We start from the raw sequence: 18,030 nt of genomic DNA on the forward strand, positions 1-18,030 counted from the left end.
TTTGAAAACTGGGCTTAAGATATAAAATGATGTGATTACTTGACAGTAACATTTCAATATCACAACATTTTGCCTTCAAACTGTTGGGGACATTTTGTCAAAATGTAGTCTTTAAGAAAAATTTCATTAATATGATCATTCTAAAAATAAAATACCTTTCAAAGCATTCAGATCAGCATTATGGATACAAGTTAATTGTAGATAACTAAAGAGGAAAAACAGGAAGAAAAAGTTTCAGTTGTTCGCAGGTTCTGCTTCCTGACTGTTTCAGAGCACATACTGAAGCAGGCAGCTTCTCTGCGTCAGTACTGCAGGTGTAGTTCTCAGGCACAAGGGGTTCCTTGCGGGTCTTCACTTTCAGTGAACAATGGTCAGTTTTTGTTGTTGTTTTTTCTTCGTTATATTTGTTCTGAATATATTTATTGAAATGTAGTTTTATGTCTTTTAAATCTTCTGTATGTTTTTGCACCTCATTTTTTTTGCCTCAACATACTTCAACAAGATTTTTTGCCTCAATGCATTTTTCTTATAACTCATTTTTATTAATACCTATGTAACAGATTTTAAAAATTACTTCTTCACCAAATATTGTGTAGAGCAAAGCACTGCTCCATACCATACTCCTTTAAATGAATTCAGACAAAACACAGCTCTAGTGTTTTAGTATTTTCTTACCTGCAAAAGAGTAGAGAGTTGTATTAGATCATCCATAAGATTCTCCAGCTCTGTGATTGCCTGTGGATATGGTTATAGCTCATTTTTCCTACAACTGGATCATGTACTTTGTGAATTATGCATAACAAACTTTTATATGTACAGCTGACTTTCTGCTGCCTCTCATCACAGCTTTGAACCACTTCTCCTACTGTGAGATTGTGTGGGTTTAAAGAATAAAGAGCATTTTAATAATAGCCCAATCAAAATGTAATTAGGAAAAGGTAATTTGGTACCAAAAATATTACACAATACCACATCAAAGATAAATTTCAGATATTTCTTATCATCTGCTATTTTAGATTACCATTTTCCCCCTCCACTAGTACAGGTATAATTCTTTCATCTTGGCTTTTTTAATGTACCAAAGACTAAACAGAACTGTTAGCTGCAAATCTACTTCTGATACTTGTCACCCTCTCTCACTTTGTTTCATATCAGCCACAGTAAATTTTCTTTTACATTTTTATTGATGACCACATCATATCTCTGTTAACATGTACTGCATAAGCAGGTTTTCTTTAAAAAAAAAATGTATTTAACCCAGCAGCAACTTAAAAAACAAAGTATTTTAAATTAAGACATTATATTCCTTTTTCAGAGAACACGTAGACAAAACAAATCTAAAGGGTGATCCAATTAAATAAATTTCTGTCTCTGGGGGCTAGGACCTCTGAGTTGGTTCTCCAAGTCTGCATGTTTCACATTCAGTACCTAACAAGATATTCCTCACTGTAAGCTTAAAGTAAGCAATGACATCACAATATGCATTACTCTGAGTTGTTTTCAAAACGTGCTGACCCTCTGAAAGTTTCCAAATGGCTTCTTTGTGTGCTGTTACAGACCATCTGGCTAGCTGTAGATAAACAAGTTTCAACATATGGGCCATAGCACATACATGGCTCTGCTCCACTAGCGCAGAAAATTAAGAAAGGGATGCTCTCATGATATGAGTAGCTAACTCATGCAAGAGAAGCAGGACCATGTAGTGGAGGGACTGACCTAAGTGGCACATAGAATAGCTTAATTCCAGTTCCTTCTCTTCCACTCACTGGGCATGTCGCTGGATCACAGCAAGTCTTCTTTGTTTCCCCATATAAACATTTTTAAAAAGTGCCAGTGAACTCTTGCCTCTCTCTCCTTCCCTCCCTCCTTCTCATTAAAACATACCCATTATGGGCCTACCATATATATGTTCCCAGCATGGTGCTAGGTAATGGGCATATTGTTGAGAAAAACAGACATGGTCCCTACCCTTGAAGATTTACTGGACAATAATGAAGGCATACATCAAATAAATGAGATCAGGAAGAATATCACAAACCAAGAGGGAAAGCATGTGTGAAGGTCCTGAGATCAGAAGGAGCATGAACAATTTTTCAAGACTCCAATATTTAGAAACATTTATAGCCATTAAATTGAAAACTAAATTGACAATGAAAATGCTGAAAGGGAAATTCCCACTATCTCCAGATGGTAATTCAATTATTATATTAGCATAAACTATTTGAAAAAATTGCCTGCATTTTCCATTCATATTTTTGACCCACTGCCTGCAATCAATGAACCTAATAAAACTACATGAAAGTATGATCATCAAATACATGCACAAGCATATCAAGCCCATGACAACATAATCAGTGCTTTCAGTTATGAAACAGTTGCTAGAAAACCTAGGAACTCTGAGTGTCTCCTGTTTAATATTTACAGAATAAAACTAAATGCTAAGGCAACAGTGATTCAGTTATCTCTTACAAGTAAGTGCTTTACTTCTCAAGCATGGTTTCCCAGTACTCAGCCTTGCCAGAAAATGACAGCTGATACCCTAGAGTGAGAAGAGGAATAGTCCTTCTTGCTTGAACAGTCATTATATATAAAATGTTCATTTCAATGATTTTCCCAATTCTTAGTTAAAACAAAAGCTGTGTCTTTGGCACAAATTATGTCATATGTGAAACTGTATTAATGATTTATTTTTCTCATCCCCTTTCCATTTCTACCTTTTCATTTGCTGCCATATATTTAAAGTACAGTATACACATGAAGCTCAGCCTCTATAGCCAGAATGAAGCAGAGAGGTCAACAGTCGGGCATTCAAGTCAGGCAGGATAAAGAACCAATATGAATCAAGAAGGTCTTAATAAAAAATTAAACAACACATTTGAAAACCTGAATCAATCCAACTAACCATAGTGCCCTGTCTTACACTACAGGAAAGAAAAAGTCACTCCCTAAAACCTGTTATAGCACTTACTATACTATATTGTGACAAACCGAGACATGTCTGCCTTCTACCTGATGGCAAACTCTTAAAAGCAAGGACTGTGCCATACCCATCTTTGTCCCCTTGATGCCAGCAATGCTGAATGTGCCAGGAGCCCAAACAATGCTCATTAATCAGATCAAGTAATGAACAGTTATTGTTTTATAAAAATAAAGTCACTAAGTGAATGAATCCACAGTGAAATGTAATTGAAACCACAGCTGTCTTAGCTACCTGTTAGGATTTTAGCAAACATGTAAAACATCTGCTCTTTAGCCATTCTACGGACAGCAACATGTATGACATAAGACCTTTAATTAAAAATTTTTACTTACGTTGCTTTATTTCAGCTACAAATAAACTTTATTTGATGTAATGTAATAAAACATTTTCAAGTTTAACAATATGTATCTGACCATAAATAATCATTTAAATTATGAATATAATATATACGGTCACTTTAGCAAATTTGCGGTTCAGGAATTTGTACAAGCTTTGTCTGAAAGGACAGTGTCCTCCTCCCCTTTCAGGAAAGGCAGCTTTTCCCCGTGTCTGGTAAGAAGCAATGTCAATGGGAGTTAGAAGAAGTCCATAATCCATGTCGGAATTCCACTTATCCTGTGAGAGGACAGCTTGCTTTATTGTAGGAAAATAATATTCTCTTTCAGTTCAGTCTTATCAAATAAAGAATTGCATTCATTTTTCCCCTTGTAGGTACAGGTACTCTTCTATTCTCATCTACTGTCTTTGTCTCCTTAGCTCTTAATTACTACATAGTGCCATTTAAAAAATATATATCTGCAAAGAGACCTTTTCTGTTTCCTTATCTGCCTTTCATGTCTACCATTTTTTGGTGGGTAGGGGTGGGAATCAGAGGACAGAATTGCTTAGGCACACATCTGATTTAAGATACACAGAACACAAAAACAAATTCTCTAGAAGGAACAGACTGGTGTTCTGAAGCATCTCCCAAGAGTGGTCCAGGTGACCTCACTTCACACAATTTGGTTTAATACAATGCAGCTCAACAAGAATGAACATGTTTATGCCCCATCTCCAGACGCATCACATTTCATGGAAAACCCATCATTCCCACACTTCTTCCACATAACATACAGTTATGGGCCAGCCCATGGGTGGGCCCACTGCAGCCTTGTAGAAAATGAGAGTCAAAAACATGCCAATAATCATGTTAATTACAACGCAGTTGGGTACCACTTGAGCTTCACTGCGATAAAAATCCTCACAGAAGGCATCCCCCTCCCCTCTCAAGACCCTTCAGAGCACAAGAAAAAGCTTTGCTCAAGTTGTATGCTTCTCTCCATCCTGAGACCTGTTCCTGAGTTATACCATAATAAGTGAGTTAACAAAGAAAAGTACATTGGTGGGGAAATCACAGAGACCCTGCAGAAAAGCCAAACTATTTGACAGAAGCTTGAAACAAACACTGCTCTGGGAAATCATTTGTATTAGCTGATGACTGGATTCTGTTTTCTAACATGGACATGCAACATATTCAACACTACGCTCACTGCAGTTTGCTTGGAAAAGCCTTCTGTCATACAACAAAATACATTCTGTCTTATGAATGATTCTTGCATATTCACCACAATGCCTAGACTCAGAAGCATGGGAAGTGTGCACTGGAACTTTCTCCCACTTGCATGGATTTGGACATATGCAAAGCACCAGAAACTGCTTCCTTTCTGGAACTCAGTTCTGTCGGTGTGCTTACTGCTGACATGATCTGCTATCTTAAACTGAGAACACACAATAGCACTGATCCACAGAAAAAAGGAGAAGTCACCATCTCCCTCATAAGATAGTGTGTACAGCAGATCACCCTGTTTGTCACGTTTTAGACATCCCAAGAAAGGACAGAAGCTGCATTCCATTCTGCAGTCTCAGCAAATGACTTCCTTCTGTTTCCACCTCTATTTTGCCTTGTTTATTTCATCTCCATTGTTCTGCTTTCGATCATGAATCATGACCTTTTTTTCTACAGTAGTCAGCATTTTGTCTAAAAAAAAGAGAGAGAAAAATAGAAAATAATTTAGCAGAACTGTAAATGTGAGTTTTCATTTTGTGGTGGGTGGACTTAATTTTTACAGCAGTCAGTAATTTGAATCATTTGTGGCTTTTAAGGGATTATGAGTATCCTTCAAGGGAAAGAAAAAGTGTTGTGACTCTTTTCATAAATTTTATAACTTCCACAAGTTGCCAAGGCTTTAATATATTTGCAAATTAGCCCCAAATAACCCATTTAGAAATTCACCTTTTTAATACAGCTATAGCCAAAAATGACTTTGCTCTCAAAAATCCTTGCAAAATACTATTGCACCTGCCCTACTTGAAAAGAATAATGACTACATAATGATTACCAATGAGACCTGCTCTCTCCGTCAAACCTAGGAAGGTGTTTTATTGTAAGGTATGTGTGCAGGGACCAAGAAACTTCACTTCTCTCCCTCGTTCCTAGATGCACAGAAGTGACATTAGTGATAGAGAAGTGTCCGCCAAGGGCTGAGAAAAAGTCCCTTTCTCCTGATGTAAAGCCACTCCCCTAACTCTGCACCTCCACAGGCCTCAACTTACCACACTACATCATGTGCCTAAGAGCTAGGTCTATGAGGACCCAGAGACTGGGACTGTGCCTCTAATCTCCACCTACCCACCCCATCTAAAGCACCCCCTACCCTGCCATTTGGCTCTCTTGCCTGCAGTCCTGCTCTTCCTTCTTTGAGGTCCCCCTCTCAGCCCAGCCCTTCAGATGGGTGATCAATAGATGGATTTTGCTGGAGACATGGTTTCTGGCTTTTCCTCTCAGCCTCACACAATAACACCTGAGGACAAGTACTGCACTTCAGCCCAGACTCAGCACTCTAGGCTCCTAGGTATCTGAAGAGGGGACTGGCAACCATCTGTGCTCCACAGACATGTTCCTAGCCCAGGGCCACTGTCTCTTCCCCGCACAGGAGAGACCACACTTTTTCCAGCTCAGCACTGCTCTGCTCACATAGTTCACGTTCTGAATTCCTCCAGACCACAGCACTATCTCCAAAGTCTCCCTTTCCTCGCTACCCACCTGCTAACTAGTTGTGATGGTCTGAGATTGTAGCACCCACACAGACACCCGTGGCCTCTTTCCTGGTCTCAACAGCACCCTCCTTGTGCAGGCCCTCCTGCAATTTATGGCAATTCAAAGCAAATCCATAAGTAAATCAAATTTAAAAAGAAAAAAAGAATTCTTGATTATATTTCATTATCACATTTGGTTTTATATTACCAATCTGTGAATACTTGTGAAAAGGATTAAAATTGATAGCAGTAAATTAAAATTACCAGTGCAAAAGTATTCACAGCTTTTCCTCCATCTATTCACTTCATTACCCCAGGGAAAATTTTCGAGTGCCTGATGAACTCCTGAGGTTCTGGTTATGCTGATCAAGAAAATGGGGAAAAATGGGTAAATATTTGGGAGTAGGAACAGTCTTATAGGTTTATACAGGAAAGAAAGAAACTATTATGTAGGAGAATACGTAGAGCCAAGAAGGCAGAGCAAGGTGAAAAGGTAAGAGAGACTAAAAGCCCAGAAGCTAGATGGGAGGAAAAGAGCTGGAGAAAGCCCAGAGTCTGGAGGAACCCAGAATGTGCAGGGTGGCCACAAGATGAGTGAGAGCTAGAGAGAGGCAGGGGGAGGAAAGGGTTCTGATTACAAGTCTTCTACTAGCCACCACTACCTCTGCAGCCATCCCAGCACACTTGATTAAAAGCTTCCAGAGACTGCAACAGTCACTTACTCATATTTCTGCCCTACCATGCCTGGTTCCATGCTTTGTACATAGCAGACCCTCAAATGCTTCTGGGAAAAACAAGCCAATGAAGAGACTCCTTACATCCATTTTCTACCTTCTGAGTTATCCACACAGTGCTACTACATCAGTCTTGACCATTTTGATGACTCTATTCCCCTACTTGCAGATTCACTGATGGCTTACTACTACAGAGTGTCCCAAATTTAGCATTAAGGACTAGGTACTTCTTTGTTAGGGGGTGGGTGGGGGGTTGCTGGCCTGTATACTGTAAAATCCTTAAGAGCAGCCCTGGCCTCTACCCAGTAAATGCCAGTAGTGTCCCACCCAGACTTGTGACAACCAAAAACGCCTCCAGAAATTGCCAAATGTCTCCAGAGAGTTGGGATGGGAGGCAAAATTACTCCTGATTAAGAACCATTTCTCAATACTAAAAGTCCAAATTCTTGGAGCTAGCACAGAAGATCCTTTATAATTTCATCTCAATCTACTTTTCTGCTTTGATCTCTAACAGTTCCTGTACCCAAATGCTTAGCTTCAGCCAGATGGTCCTTTGCATAAGCTCCCACATTGGTGCCTTTACAAAAAAAGTCCTCTTCACCTAGAATACCATTTCTGCTCTCCTTTCACTACAAATTCTTTGACCAACTTCATAGACATGCTTGAGTTCATATCCTTCAGGAAGTCTTCTCTCATCAGGGTTAGTGTAAGCTCTGAGTTACTTTCCTTTCCTTTGAATCCTATAGTTTTTCCTGTCTCCACCTTTCCTTATTACAGAAAGGTTGCATGTGCATATGTCTTAGCCTAGCCAGGCTGCTGTCACAAAATCCCGTCAACTGGTAGCTTATAAACAACAGAAATTTATTTCTTATAGTTCGAGAGGCTGAGAAATCCAAGATTAAGCCACCAGTAGATCCCACGTCTGGTGAGGGCTCACTGTCTGCTTCATAGATGGTAACTTCTAGCTGCTTCCTCACATGGTAGAAGGTGTGAACAAGCTCCCTCAGGCCTCTTTTATAAGGGCAATAATCCCATTCATGAGGGGCCTGCCCTCATGACCTAATTACCTCCTAAAGAATCCACATTTTCATAGTATTGCATTGGGAATTTGGTTTCAAAAAATGAATTTTGCAGGAGACACAAACATTCAGGCCATAGCAACATATGTCTGTTTGTGTAAGGTACATCCAACAAAATTATATGCATAAGGACATGAAAGATATCATCTGTTTTCTGTATCTTCCTCAATGCATGGCAGCCATAGTAGACATTTCCTAAAGTTGATGGATATTTTTAGGCTAATCATCCTTAATGAAGTGGATATTCTGTAATTATAAATTCAAACTGAGAGAAATGCAAAGAAAATACAGCAGACTATAGCCTGTGGGCCAAATACAACTGGCAGCCCCTTTTTGTAAATAAAGTTTTATCGGTACACAGGTCTATCCGTTTACTTATGTCAGTGACAAATTACTCATCAGTGAGATGAATAGTTTCAATAGAGACCATATGGCTAGCAAAGCTTAAAATATTTACCACTTGGCCCTTCACAATTAAAGTTTGCTGACCTCTGTCTTAAGCTTACAGGAAAACAACACCCAAGCCTCCAGACTAGCTAAAGATACAAAGGCAAATATCTTTAGACTTTATGTTAGCTGATTTATTTTTATAAAAGGCACAGTAGCATAGAAGTTAAAAGCACTTTTGAACACAGATGTCCTGGGCTCAAATCCAGTTCTATCACTCTCTGTATGACTGTGGGGGAAATCATTTGACTTCTCCAAGCCCTTGTTTTGTTATTTTCAGAATGGAAATGAAGAAAACTAACCTATAATAAACTTTTGAGGATTAATTGATCAAATTCACATAAAGTGCTCAGCAAAGTGTCTGAGAGTGAATCCTCAGCAAACGCATGTTATTATTTTAAACTGGAAGACCTTTTTGTGTTACATTTTAAAGATTACCATTTTATGATCTATCTGAATTATCTATGAATTATTAACTAAAATAATCAATAAAATGATTCTCAAGTTTTTTGACCCTATGGATGCATGCAAATATAGCAGTGTTTCCTTGCTCATGACTTTATCTGTTCTTTCCTACTTTATACACTGGCTGCTTAACTGGATCCTCTGCTACCCATTTTTCCCTTGTCTGCCCTCCTCACTATTGCCAGGGAGACCTTCCCATGTTACTTCTGAGAACTAAAACCAACATGCTTTCCTTTTCCTGTGCTAAAAAATGCTGGAGCCAGGCAAAATAACCTAGCTATTTGTTCTAGGAAACAGCCACTTTCAGAAGACTATATGCCAACAAAAATAGCCTACTTATCAAGACTAGTTTGCTCATTAACACTCACTTCACAGCCCTCATCTAGCTGTACTTACCAGTCTAAAGCTATTATGTCATAAACTCTGCCTAATCCTCACCAGTTCCCCACCTTCAAATCACTCAGCCCAAGCCCCAAAACTCTATCAATATCCTTGCCTTATTTCCTTCATCTGAGAAACTACTAAGACTGTCTAGGAGTGGATACCACTCATAGTGCAGTAAGTCTAATAAACTTTACTCACTTAGAGTAACAAGTCATTCTCATTGTCTTCTTAGAGAGCTTATGGCTAGTCTCCAGCTCAAAAATATTCTGAGACTCTTCACTGCCTATATACTGAAGTCACTTGACAAGTATTATTGCATAACATTCAATACAAGCATCGGGGTGATTCATATCACAGCTACCACTTAGGGACTGTGTGAACACAGGTCAGTTACTTTATGTTCCTGAGCCTTAAGTTGTTCTTCTGAAAAGTGGGGATGCTAGAAGCACCTATTTTGCAGGTAGCATGCTGCATAGCATGTAGCGGGTGTTCAATAATGGTTACCAGTTACTACTTTTATTTTTCATCTATTATGTGTCAAGCACTGTACTAGATTCTGCAGAAAGAAATCTGACTAAGACATTGTTCCTCCTCTGAAGGAATTCAGAATCTGGTGGGAAAATCCTAATGGTCAATTCAATGAACTCTTATAGGCATAGTAAGATCTCTGGGTTTGCTCATACTACATGTTCTAGAACTTAAAATTACATTATTTTTTAATGCTACTTCTTATATTGTGAACAATCTCATGTACAAAAGAGTATATAGAAGTAAACATGAATGCCTGTGAAGCTACACTCAGCTTAAGAATTAGCATAGCTGTAGTCTTCCAACTTTCAGTTGTAAGATAAAGGCAGTCCAGTATAAGAAAAATGAGTAGCACTGGGATTCAGATGATGTGGAATCTAGACTTAGTTGTGACACTAGCTAAGTGTGAGACATCTCACTTTTCAGTTGATGTTCTGTTGCTCTTCTGTTAGCTCTTCTGTTGAAAGACAGAGGTGGACAAGATGACCAGGAAGGTCCCTCTCTGCTAGAGTGGTCCCTGGTTCTCTAGTCTACTCCTTCCTGCCAGGCTCAGTGAAGAAGGACACCTCCAACATTAATCTGCTCATTCTCTCACCAGAACCTTCCAATTTTTCATTCCGAGTTTATTTTTCCCCTGACTTTCAAACGTGAAGAAATCTCCTCTACCTCACATTTAAAACAAAGTCTTCATCTGACATGTTGACACCTCTAACTATTATACTATCTTTCCTTCTTTACAATGCCAAATTTTTAACATGTGGGTCACTTCTGAAATTTCCATTTCTCTATCACCATCAGATCCTTTTTCAGATCCCAACAAACTATTTTAATTGCTTCCTTGAAAGTCACTAAGACTTCTTAGACCAATTCTTGGTTCTCACCTGCCAAAATAGGCAGGAACATTTCCTAAAAGCTCCTGTGGCTCTTTTTCTTTTATTTTTTTAGAGGCAAGTCTTGCTCTGTCAACCAGGTTGGAGTGCAATGGCATGATCATAGCTCACTGCACAATCCAACCCCTGGGCTCAAGCTATCCTCCTACCTCAGCCTCCCAAGTGGCTAGGATTACAGAGGCGCTCCACCATGTCCAGCTCTTGTAGCTTTTAAGACCTTGCCTCATCCTGGCATCTCCCCACACTAACCACTGTTCTTTTTCCTGGGCTGCCTCCTTTCAGCCCAGGTGAATGTAACTGCATACTAAAAAGATCATTGTGCCTCCTACCTCAAAAGAAGAATTTATCTGTGAAGGATGAGGTCATCAAAAAAGTTTTACTGGACAGAAGAATAATAACAACTAAAATAATAATGTTACACAAATTCAGATGTAAGGATATCATTTGGATGTCATTTATGGAGAAAGAAGGGAAAATACCACCTGCCTTGTTGTCAATCACATCAATTGCAATTCATCAGCAAATTAGTCTCATCTACCAATCCAACTAAGTACCTATTTTTGGCTTTTGGAATTTTACTGGGTGGAAGACTGGAGTCTATACTATTGTCAATTCAAATCTGGTATGTTTAGTAAAAACTAAGCTAGCTACTCGTTCAGGAAGCTTTCTGTGATGTGCTTCAAAAAGCTGCATAAAAGGGTTTGGGGGATAAAAGGAAAATAGTGATAAATGACCTTACAGCACAAACTCAGGTCTCTCTGGCCTCTCAGCAAGCTTCAGGGCTTCATGCATGCCTGCAGCCGAGAGCTTCCGGTTGATATTCCGGTACTGGCACTGGAGCAGGCTGCGATAGGTGGTCCTCAGGTCCCGGTTGAAGAAGGCATATATAAAAGGGTTAATGAGAGAGTTTGCATAGCCTAGCCACAGAAATGTCCTCTCCACCCACAGTGGGATGCAGCTGCAGGAAGTGCCACAGATGAAGGGTCTGGCTGTCGAGAGGAGGAAAAATGGCAGCCAGCACACGGTAAAGGCCCCGACGATGATCCCCAGGGTGGTGGCTGCTTTCTGTTCCCGCTTAAAGATGGAGATGTTTTTCCTTTCATGCTTGAGGAGTCTCGAAAGGTTTGCACACTCTTCCACCTCCTTCTGGAGCTTCACTATGCCATTCAGGGCGATGACGCTGTCTGGCTCCACTCGAGGGAAGCCAGGGAACTTGTGTTTGGCAGCACTCTTCCTGGCAGCCTTGTAAATCCGGTAGTACATGAAAAGCATGACGGACATGGGGATATAAAATGCCACTGCGGTAGAGTAAATCGTATAGCCAAAGTCCTGGCTGATCAAGCACACCTTATCATCATTTACATTCTGAGCCCATCCAAAGAGCGGAGGTAAAGTGATGGAGGCGGAGAGAAGCCAGACGGAGAGAATCATCTTCGCCATGCATTTCCCATTCTGCCTCACAGGGTATGTGAGGGGCCTTGTGATCCCAAGGTACCTAGTGGAGAGATGGAAAGATAACAGATGAACACTGTGATCATAACTGGTCAACTAAGCAAGTCCTGCCAGCCAGGTACCAGAGCCAGTCCTCACAACAGCCCTTCTAGGTAGGCATCATTACTCCCATTTTGCAGAAAGGTAAACTAAGGCTCTGAGATGTTACCTCTTTTATTCCGGGTCACACAGAGGCATTGCCAGATTGTAGCCTGAGAGCCCTCTGACTCTAAAGTCAGTCCATGCTTTGTGCATGCCTTATAGTTTTTCACAATCCATGTAGTCAACAAAGTTTAAAAAGCTCCCCCTCCCCATGACCACAGCCACCAAAATCAACCAGGACAACATATCAACTCTGATGTAGGATGTTGTGACACATTCTCAAAACTTAACCAAGGTCTACCACACTCTGGTATTATACACCCAGTGATCATCCCAGCTGTCTTAATTTAGGCCAGCTTTTAATTCATTTTAGCTTTCCCTTTGCATTACAGCAAAAGCATTTCTTTAAGATCACACAGATTCGTGAGATAGTTTGGGAATCCTAGAGTGTTGAAATGGTTAGCAGAAAATGATCATTATTATTATTATTATTATTATTATTATTTTACCCACAGAAAATTCTCACACAACAGCAATGTCAGAGGAACAATCTAAGAAATAAAAGCAGGCTGACTTCTCTCTCCAGTTCTTAGGAGAATCACAAAACAAGGGTGCAATTCTGAAAAATGTTAGGGAAATCCAATATTTTCTCTGTGCTTAGTTCTATAGGGGGAATAAATATTACTCCAAGTCTGTGATCAAGGATTTGTAATGCAAACAAGTCTGTGCACACAGAGAAAACATATACAGAAAAGATGTTCTGCCAAATGCTTAATATTTTTCAGCTTTTTAAACCTGTGTTTTCCTCATATTTAATAGTCTTAGATTCTTTTTTGGGAAGCTAGGAGCACTTGAGAAGCAAAGACAGAAAAAAAGCTGGTCATTTTGTTGTTGTTGTTTTTACTTCCTTTATGTGTATAAAAGATACATTCTTGAAACATAAAAAGGAAAGATACAGAGAGTCCCTAACTTACCAACAGGTTATTTTCTGAAAGTTAGTCAGTTAGTAGGTTAGAACTCAAAAAACAATTTCTGCTAGAAATATCCTTTAATACTTAAATTATCCCACAGAAATCCAAAATCATATTTTCACCATGAAAATTAGCATCACTACAACACTTACAGGAAGACAACGCTGAAATATAGTAAAAAATAATGATCCAGATGTTCTTACTCCTCTAGAATTCTTTCCTTCAATAAGTATTAATGGAGCTTGTTTTACTGGACAGGTTCTGTTCCAGGTGTTAGGGATATGGCAGTGAGTAGAAGAGACAAAAATCCTGCGTGCAGGCAAATGGGGAAATCATGTCGGATGAAGGGGAAAACCTGAGGCCATGGTAATGTTGAAGGGAACTTCTGATCCCTTCCAAGGACTCAGGCGTTCATGACGCTGGTTCTTCATTTGCAAACTTCTGCCTCCCTTTTCCTTAATAAAGCTGACCTACAAGCACTACCCTTAGATTTATCAGCTGTAGTTAGGATTATGATGTGGCTCCCAAACAGAATGAGGGAAGAGAAAGAGGGAGGCTTTCCTGAAAATGCAAGAATAGGAGCTAAGAAAAAGGCGGGCAGTGTGGGGGAAAGTAACTCAGAAGAAGAGAGGGAGGGAAGGAGTAAGGAAGAGGGAAAACGGAAGAGGGAGGGAAAAGAAAAATCTAGTCCTTGTTCTCAACCAGCTCCTCTGAATGTGGCCTTTTGGGCACCTTCCTTATTTCCCCAGCAGCCTTTCCCAGATGTGGACTTTGATTTCTCGTCTTTCTTTGTCTACAGCCCCAGCATAAATGCCTGCTCTCAAGCGTGAATATGGCATCCAAGACATGAGCCCAGGATGGTGCCTCAGGTTCACCAAGGAGTGAAGTCCAGCAGGTAGAGGTTACTTTACACAATTCCCCAGGAGGCCACCAGATGGCATTGTCAGACCATTTTACACCTACTTACTGGTATTGGGGGTGTTTCAATAGGGTAGATGGTTGAAGTAACAGGTATTATGTTGGAAAAATTACTCACGACAAAAAAAGTTATATTTTATTTGTGGAGTATTTAAAAAATTAGCATGCCTGGAATTCACAACCTAGTAAACTATTTTGAAGAAATTTGTTTTCTCTCCCATTTCTTCACACTCTCCTTACTAGAACTATGCCTTCCCACTTAAATAACAATCCCATCTTTTTCCTGGCTAAGTAAATAATACAGAATTCACAAAGATTAATCCTGAGAGATTAATAGAGTACAAAGAACATTTCAGAATATTAGATAATCTCATTTAAGTGGTATGTTTATTCATTCTAGTACACTTAGGCTGACACATTATATTTCAATCATGGTGATTAGTCCATATTCAGTCTGCCCCGGATGTACAAATTGTATTTCATAAACTCTGTCCTACATTAGGCACCATTCTCTAATGATTCCAAGACATCCTACAATAAGGTAGTTATATTTACTTGACTCCTCACTTCCACCTGGTGAGACATTATAAGGCTAAAATCAACTGAAATATTACTAGAAAAAAAAATGAGTGCTTGCTAAAGTGTCTGGATATAAAATAAATAAACAAAAGTTAATATTTTATGTTTTAACCATTAACAATCAGAAAATAGTGTGGAGATCATGCAATTAACAACAACTAAAAACACCTAGGAAAAAGCTTTTTAAAAATAATACCTAGAGCCTATATGAAGAAAATACAAAATGCTACTGAGGTACATTTTTTAAAATACTTAAATCCATTGGGGAAAAAACTTATTTTTTCAATAAGAAAATCTAGTATTATAAAAGTACCTATTTCCCCTCTATCTATAAATACCATATAACCCCAAATGAATAAACTGGCATGGCTTTTGTTAATGATTTTAAAGCTCACCAAGTCAACATGCAAAAATGTACAGATAATCTGAAAAAGAATAATGAAGGGATACTTATCCTATTTAAAAAAAAGTATAAAGCCACAGAAATAAAAGCCCCAAAATAACTATTCAAAAAGATATCAATAAAACAAGATAGGTTCAAATTGATTCAAATATATAAGGGAATTCAATATAAAAGGAGTCACTTTAAATCACTAGTAAAAAATTGGATATTCATGAAGTCTCACAACTGGCCAGCAATTGAGGTAAAAGTATTACTGGCTTCTTATCTTTTGGTTAAATATAAATCCCACATGGATCAAAGATTATCATGTAAACAAATTAAACCCTAGGACTATGAGAAAATATTGGCAAGTATTTCCACAATCCTGAGATGACAAAGACCATTCTTAACTATAATACAAAAGCTTGAAAGTATAAAACGAAACATCAATAAATGTTTGTAACAAAATAAATAAGTGACATTTATAAGCAACATTTAGTTTAATTCAGAAATCATTCTGTGAAGAGTTAAAAGTCAAATCATAAACTAGAAATCTAAATGGCAATATCACAATATTCACAGATTTCCTACAGGTCAATACAAAACACAGCCATCCCATAGTAAGAACTTCAGAGTTTGTAAAAGAAAAAACAAAATGCCAACCATCCCAATAAAAATATTTAAGCAACTGATCAAAGAAGAAAAACTAATGGCCAAAGCCAGGCGCAGTGGCTCATGCCTATAATCCCAGCACTTTGGGATGCCAAGGTGGAAAGATCACTTGAGGCCAGGAGTTTCAGACTAGCCTGAGCAACATAGCAAGACCCCATCTCTATTTTAAAGAGAGAGAGCGAGAAACTAATGACGAATAAGCACTTAAATATATGTAGAACTTCATTAATAAAGAGATGCAAATTTTTAAATGACATATTTTTATCATTTGCCAATATTTAAGAAAGACAAAATCCAATATTAGAAAACTGAAAAAGCAATCATTCTATTACATTGCTATTGGGAGTGTCAACTGAAATAATTCTGGAAGACAGTTTGGCAATTATCAGACATCTAGGATTTTGTCTTAAGAAGATAATTGTACAAATGCAAAATGACTAATGTGCAGAGATGTTATTAAACACATAATAGAGGAAAAAGAATGCAATCTAAGTATTATCAATAGGAGATTAGATATGGTATATATATATACTGTATATAATATGTATAATGCAACCATTAAAAATGATGATGTATGTCTGTATTTACTAACACAGAAACAACAGAAGAGTGGATTAAAAACACATAGCTCTTAAAGATAAGTAATAGAATATCATATGACATATATTATTAACCTTTCTATATAAAACTGGATGTATGCTTATGTGAGCATGTCTGTGTATGCTCAGATGTCTACAAGAATATCAACTAAAATATCAATAGTAGTTTTACCTGAGATGAAGAAATTTTAATTTGTCTCTATATTTTTCTAGGCTTGATATTTTTGTAGTGAGCATGTAAAAAAAATCCACTATTTTAAGAACAAAATAAAAGATTTAAGAGGATTCTGAGATTCCTAAATTACTAAATGATTCTGTCAGTAGAAACAATCTGGTTCATAAAATCTTTAGAAAGCTGATAATTAAATCTTATATTGTTTTATTTGATTAGCTTGTCAAAAGTGCTTTATTATAAGTACTTTTTTATAAAAAAGAAAAAGAACTCATTGGCATTTAAAATCCCATAATTACTATATAAAGTAATATTGGTATTCAGGGAAGTGTTTCTCTAAATTATACATTCATTCTTCCAAACCTTGTATAGAATAGGATAAATCTTACCTTCAAAGGTGAGAAAGAAAAAAAGGAAAAAAAAAACTAGACTGATTTTTAATATTCCTTAAGTATGCACGTTTAATATTTAATCACACTAACATTTTATCCTCACTGTTAATTAGAAAGCAGGATGCTTATAAAGCCTTCAAAATTTTACTGTAAAATGCATACAAATGTTAAAGTACAGTAAATCTCAGAGACGAAAGCCTAAAGTATTATATAATTGAGGAATATATGCAACTCACATTAGGGGTGCCATTGAAGTACAGGTTCAGAGAAAAAGGGGATCAGGGAGTTATAATCTGCATAGGGAGGGATTGGAAGTAAATTAACTCTGCTGCCTGTCTTCCGTTCTAACTGTATAGAAATGGTAGATAATGGTTCTTTAATTAAACGGCTTCTTCTGAGTTTCACTGCTATAGAATGATAATTTAGGGAGTAAAAGAAACTGGGTAGAATTATTCTGAAATATGGTGGTTTTTTAGAGTGTTCAGCTTAAAAAGGGTTCACACACTTAGAACACCTCCTCCAGGAGATTCCTCCCTTGCAGTTGGCAAAATCCACTAGAATCTCCGGCTGAGGTCAGTGGCTGCTGAAACTGCCAGATTATCAGAATCACTCAGGAGCTTTAGAAACATGCAGATTCCCAAGCCACTATTCTCATTCAAGAATTGGAGACCTAGGACTTTGTGTTTAGGATTGACTGTTCTGGGTCTTTACCTCCACACTGCTGTCAAAGCAGCCTTCTCCCATTCAATTACAAGGACTTTATACTTACCACATGAAGGGCTTTACTTTACTGTGTATTTCGTCTGAACAGTTTGCTTCCAGTTTAGCCTAACAAAATCATTATGAATCATGTTTCCATTATCTCAGCTATTAGATTTATTTCCCAGTACTGTGCTAAATGAGATATGTGTGGTCTTTATGTTTTAATCAAGTTGTAGATTTTTCTTAAATGCATAATACACAACAAGGTTTTTTAAAACCTTTTTGGCCATAGTTCACAAAAAGAAATATAACATTTTATATAATAAGCTGATATATGTGTATATTTATATTTAGGAAATTAAACAAAAGTTTCACAAATCTATATTTACCATTATAAACCATTATTTACTCTCTTCTATTCTATTTCAGACTTTTTAAATGCTGGCCTTAACTCACTAAATTGATTTC

At 37.9% G+C, this 18,030-nt stretch overlaps 1 protein-coding gene across 1 annotated transcript in view; it reads right to left on the reverse strand.

Annotated features, from left to right (window-relative positions):
* Positions 1-3,277: 3,277 nt before the first annotated feature.
* The window catches only part of HTR7 (5-hydroxytryptamine receptor 7), a 119,276-nt gene continuing 104,523 nt past the window's right edge, over positions 3,278-18,030 (reverse strand). The window contains exons 2-3 of the mRNA XM_054435888.2: positions 11,322-12,077; positions 3,278-4,997 (exon numbers count right to left, since the gene is read on the reverse strand). Coding sequence (XP_054291863.1) covers positions 4,955-4,997; positions 11,322-12,077 — 799 coding nt within the window. The 3' untranslated portion in view covers positions 3,278-4,954. The remainder of the gene's footprint in view (positions 4,998-11,321; positions 12,078-18,030) is intronic.

This window comes from Pongo pygmaeus, chromosome 8 (assembly GCF_028885625.2).
Source record: "Pongo pygmaeus isolate AG05252 chromosome 8, NHGRI_mPonPyg2-v2.0_pri, whole genome shotgun sequence".
In the NCBI taxonomy this organism is placed as follows: Eukaryota; Metazoa; Chordata; class Mammalia; order Primates; family Hominidae; genus Pongo; species Pongo pygmaeus.